The 4,605-nt window shown below is 40.7% G+C and overlaps 1 protein-coding gene across 1 annotated transcript; it reads right to left on the reverse strand.

Moving 5' to 3' along the window:
• Positions 1-3,668: 3,668 nt before the first annotated feature.
• LOC130994042 (uncharacterized) lies at positions 3,669-4,040 on the reverse strand. Its single transcript, XM_057919080.1, has one exon. The coding sequence runs from the start codon at positions 4,038-4,040 to the stop codon at positions 3,669-3,671; it is 372 nt and encodes a 123-aa protein (XP_057775063.1).
• Positions 4,041-4,605: the final 565 nt, after the last annotated feature.

The raw sequence follows: 4,605 nt of genomic DNA on the forward strand, positions 1-4,605 counted from the left end.
GTGCGCTCCTTTAACCGCATTAAAGTCGCCAATAAAAATAGTTTGACCATCCACAAAGCAAAGAAGATCGCACCAAAGAGTCCGCCGAAGAATAGCATCATTAGCGCCATGGACCAAAGCAACCCTGAAATTAATATTCTGCCACGAGCAATCAGAGACAATAGCCTGTTCCGAAGAGAAGACAACATTGGTAACCACCGCCGGCTGTGCAAGTAACCAGAGATTAGGCCGACGAGGAACCCTGCAATTCTGGTGACGAGGGATGAGATTGAGCGAATGCCAGTAATTATTCGAAACTTTGTGAAGACCCTTCTTGGGTTCGATGATACCGACTACAATCGGATTGAAGGAACGGCAGTGCTCCTTCAAAATCTGTTTAGAATCATCCGCGAAGCCTCGGACGTTCCAAACGAGCACATTCATAGAGAAGATCAGGAAGTTGAAGATGGAGTTTCCCCCAACTCCATTTCCGCCGCCCAGCTTTTAGCTGCTAAATTGTGCATTGTGCGAACACTCGCTCTTTCTGGATCCTCAATGACAAAATTTTGAGTACTATGTCCCAGCTCAGAGGATTTTCTAAGTCTGTTCTTAATCGAATCAGCCGCAGGTGTGTGAAGAGTTTTTCCTCCTCGCCCCGATCCCGGGGGCCTCCCACGTCTTTTGACAACTTCCTGCTCTTGAATGTAGGCCTCCAACTTTTGAATTTTCAAAGCATTTTCAAGAGCGAGTTCTTTGAAGTCTGGATCCAGAGACTTACCTCCATTCGGTCTGGGAGTATCAGATCTTTGCACCTCTTGAACATAATCAATGTTAATGATGCAATCATTCTTCGTCTTCAGAGTGTTAACCAAGAGCTTTTCCGACAGGTCCGGGCCCGTCTCCTGTCCACTATCCTCAGTATCCGTAAGAGCCATGAAAGAATTACTAGTATTAACTTTGTTTGAAAAGTCCGACTTCTCCAAACGCCCCGGAGAATCCATCGCAGCGCTCTGAAGGAGAGCACGACAATCTTCAGAGTTGTCAGAAACCTCAGGACGTTTCTTCACCGTATCAACCTCATTCGTAACCTCGGAAGAGTTCTGTTCTGTTAAGGCATGCTGCTGTTTTTGCTGCCATTTATTTTCCACCGCAGGCTGCTATTTCTCTTGGTTCGAGCCTTCAACCTCCTTATCCCTATTTCCCACCGATTTTTCGTTCTTCATGTCTTCCCTCTGCTTAAGTTTCCTGCATTTATCAGGAGAATGACCAACAATTTTGCAATGCGTGCAAAACTCTGGCAGCGATTCATAACTAAACTCAATATATATGGAACTATTATCCTCATCAATCATCAAGGATTCGCAGAGGGGTAAAGAGAGATCAATCTCAATTAAGACCCGAGCATAGTGTCCCACCTCTCTATTCGCCGAACCACCATCAATGTGAATCGGATTTCCCAAGTAACGACCAACCGCCGCTATAACTTCTGGATGCCATAGTTCGATAGGCAAATAATAAATGCGCACCCAAACCTGAGCCAATGAGGAACATTCTTTGTAAGGATCGAATTTTGGAACCCATTCTCTCAGACGCAAACTGCCATTGGATATATCAAGATTTAGCTTCCCCTTTGCCACCTTTTTGTCTTCCAGCGAACTAAAGTTTAGGGTAAAAAAGCCCTTACCCATCGGAATCAACTGCCAGTTTTGGGGAATATTCCAGATTTTTTGTAATTCCGCTTTAATATCCTGTGTAAATCTAGGTTGTGATCCTTTCCGGAGCATCAATCTTCCTATAAGGGCATACTTGAATTCCTTAAGACGTTGCTGCAGGAACTCCGAGGGGATCTTCAAGGTGTCTACCCCTCCTGTGGTCGAGGTGTGAAGGGCCTGAAATCTATGAGCAGGGAGATCCGGCTTCCTTATCCGTGGTCCAACTGCCGCAGCGTAATTCATCACTTTGGATTTCCCGAAATCGGAAGATGGAATATCATCAGCAATGGTGGGGACAGCACCATCCATCATGACTTTGTTGTTGGCACTAGGGTTTGCCGAATTGCTTGCACTAGGGTTTGCCGAGTTGCTTGCACTAGGGTTTGTCGAGTTGTTTGCACTAGGAATTACCGAGTTGCTCGCATCAACAGTCAGAGAGTCAGCATGGAGCGGCTTCATCGGAGACGCTCGAGTGTAATTGGAAGAGATGATAGGAAGATTCAACGCCGAACGATCGTGATCACCATGAGGCGGGTGACCGGAATCCATCACGACGACAACGAAAGCAAGAGCATGCAGGCGGCGCTAGGGTCAAACATGCTGATGTAATAATAATAATAATAATAATAATAATAATAATAATAATAATAATAATAATAATAATAATAATAATAATAATAATAATAATAATAATAATAATAATAATAATAATAATAATAATAATAATAATAATAATAATAATAATAATATGAAACTTAAGAATTAACAATGTTTCGTAATTTGAAGAAATATAAGAATACTGGAATTAACCTATTTAATCTAACTCATTTAAGGTTTTGATACTATAATCAAAGTTGTAAAAAGATAATTCCGTAGACCAAAACTTGATCTGACAAACACAAACTAGACTCCACCCAACCATATGTCATTCTTAGTTTAAATATTATATATTTGACAAATTTTAATCTCACTACAATAATTTATTTGAACGAAGACATGATCATGCTGACTCAAGCATCTGTTTAAAATTAGATAAGAAAAATTGGAAAAAGTATAATGCATTCAATAATCAAAACAATTACCTGAATCAAGCGACACAGATTAGTGGAATAGAACTTCAAAGAAAAATATTTGCTTCTGCCGAAATATTCTTTTTTTTTATGAAATTACATTATAAATAATACAAACCACACACACACCCCACCTAGTGGTTATTGTGGCCGAGAGTATTCGAACCTGTGACCTCTTGGACAACAGGCAACCACCCCAACCACTAGGCCATCCCAAGGGGACAAAAAGTGATTAAAACTGCCGAAATATATATATATATATATATATATTATATAATTATCAATAAAAATAATAAGTTGTACAAGAAAATATTAATAATTAAACTTATATAATAAATCTAAATATATGGGGTGTTACAACATTCCCCACAAAAAAATTAATTTCGTCCTCGAAATTCTTGTCATGCTTCTTGTGTCGTCATAACTTGCTCTATTATAAGTGATATTACAAGCACACTAACTTCTATTTTATAGCAACAAAACTTATCGTACCTTTTTAAGGTTTTTCCGCCTCGTCCTGCTGTCCCATATAAAATAATCGTCCATTTCCTCGCCTTTCGGGTTGCCTCTCTCTCTTGTCTGGACAAAATGTTGCTTTATGCCCCGGCTTGCGGCAAAAATAACAAACTCCTCTTCGATACAAGCATTCTCCAATGTGATACTTGTTGCACTCAGAGCATTGTGGATAGGATCTTGGCGATGCCTCGTTGGGTTTGTTCTCCACTTTCTCCTTCTTATTTTGCACATCTCTTTCTCCATCGTTTGGATTCTCCCATTTCCTCTTTTCACTCCCAACCATATTCTTGCGCGGTAGCTTATCCACTTCCAAACCCGCCTCAACTTCTTGCGCTCGTCTCACGGCTAAAGCATAATCCGCAATTCCTTGTGCCGCCAATATTCCTCGGATTTATGGTCGTAGTCCCCTTAAGAACCTATCCGTTTTTTGGTCATTGGTATTGACTAGGCGTGTGGCATAGCGTGAAAGCTGGTTGAACTTCATTTCGTAGTCGGTGATAGATAGCTCTCCTTGTTTGAGATCCAAGAATTCGGCCTCCTTTTGATTGCGGTAGGAGCGTGGAAAGTATTGGTTGGTCACAATCTCCTTGAACCTATTCCATGTCAACCCTTGTCGCGCTTGTTCGGTCATTGATCGCTTGAAGGACTCCCACCAATGGCTAGCATCCTCGCAGAATTGAAAGACAGCACATGAAACTTTGTGGGCATCAGTGCACTCGATATGTTCAAAGATTCTTTCCAGCTCTCTTATCCATTCCTCCATTGCTAGGGGTCCGCTTCTCCCGTCAAATCTTGGTGGATTATTACGTCGGAACTGCTCTAGTACGAAGCTTGATTATTGTGTTGTGGGTTTTGTGCACTTTGAGCTTGTTATTGAAAGAATCCTTGCATTGCGGCGATGAATTCTTACATCACGTTTTGTTGATCGGCAGGGGCTCTACGAGGCGGCATGGTTCTCACTTAATCAAGAAAACAAGCACGTTCAATTTCTAAGCGAAACCTAAATTATTTAAATCGCAAATTCTCCCTTAATCTTTCATGTTCCTTTTGTAATTTTCTAATTCGTGCGTGTAGAGTAACTTCGGCTCTAGTGGGGGTTTGACGTGTCCGGACCATCTAAACAATTCACAATATAACTATTTCTAACAGAGCTAAACATAATAGCACTAGAACATAAAAGCATCATAAACTATGTCATGTAAAACATCATAACTGCCATATACTTGAACGATTAAAATACATACTTGTAGTCGATGCAGCACATGAGTTTCGAATGACTAGGATAATTTAATCTTTTGAAAGCAAATTTTCTTTTAAAACACGAGTCT

The sequence above is a fragment of the Salvia miltiorrhiza genome, chromosome 7 (genome assembly GCF_028751815.1).
Source record: "Salvia miltiorrhiza cultivar Shanhuang (shh) chromosome 7, IMPLAD_Smil_shh, whole genome shotgun sequence".
Lineage (NCBI taxonomy): Eukaryota > Viridiplantae > Streptophyta > Magnoliopsida > Lamiales > Lamiaceae > Salvia > Salvia miltiorrhiza.

Excerpts from the sequence above, each read along its gene's own strand:
- LOC130994042 (XM_057919080.1), bottom strand. The coding sequence starts at position 4,040 with ATGGAGGAATGGATAAGAGAGCTGGAAAGAATCTTTGAACATATCGAG.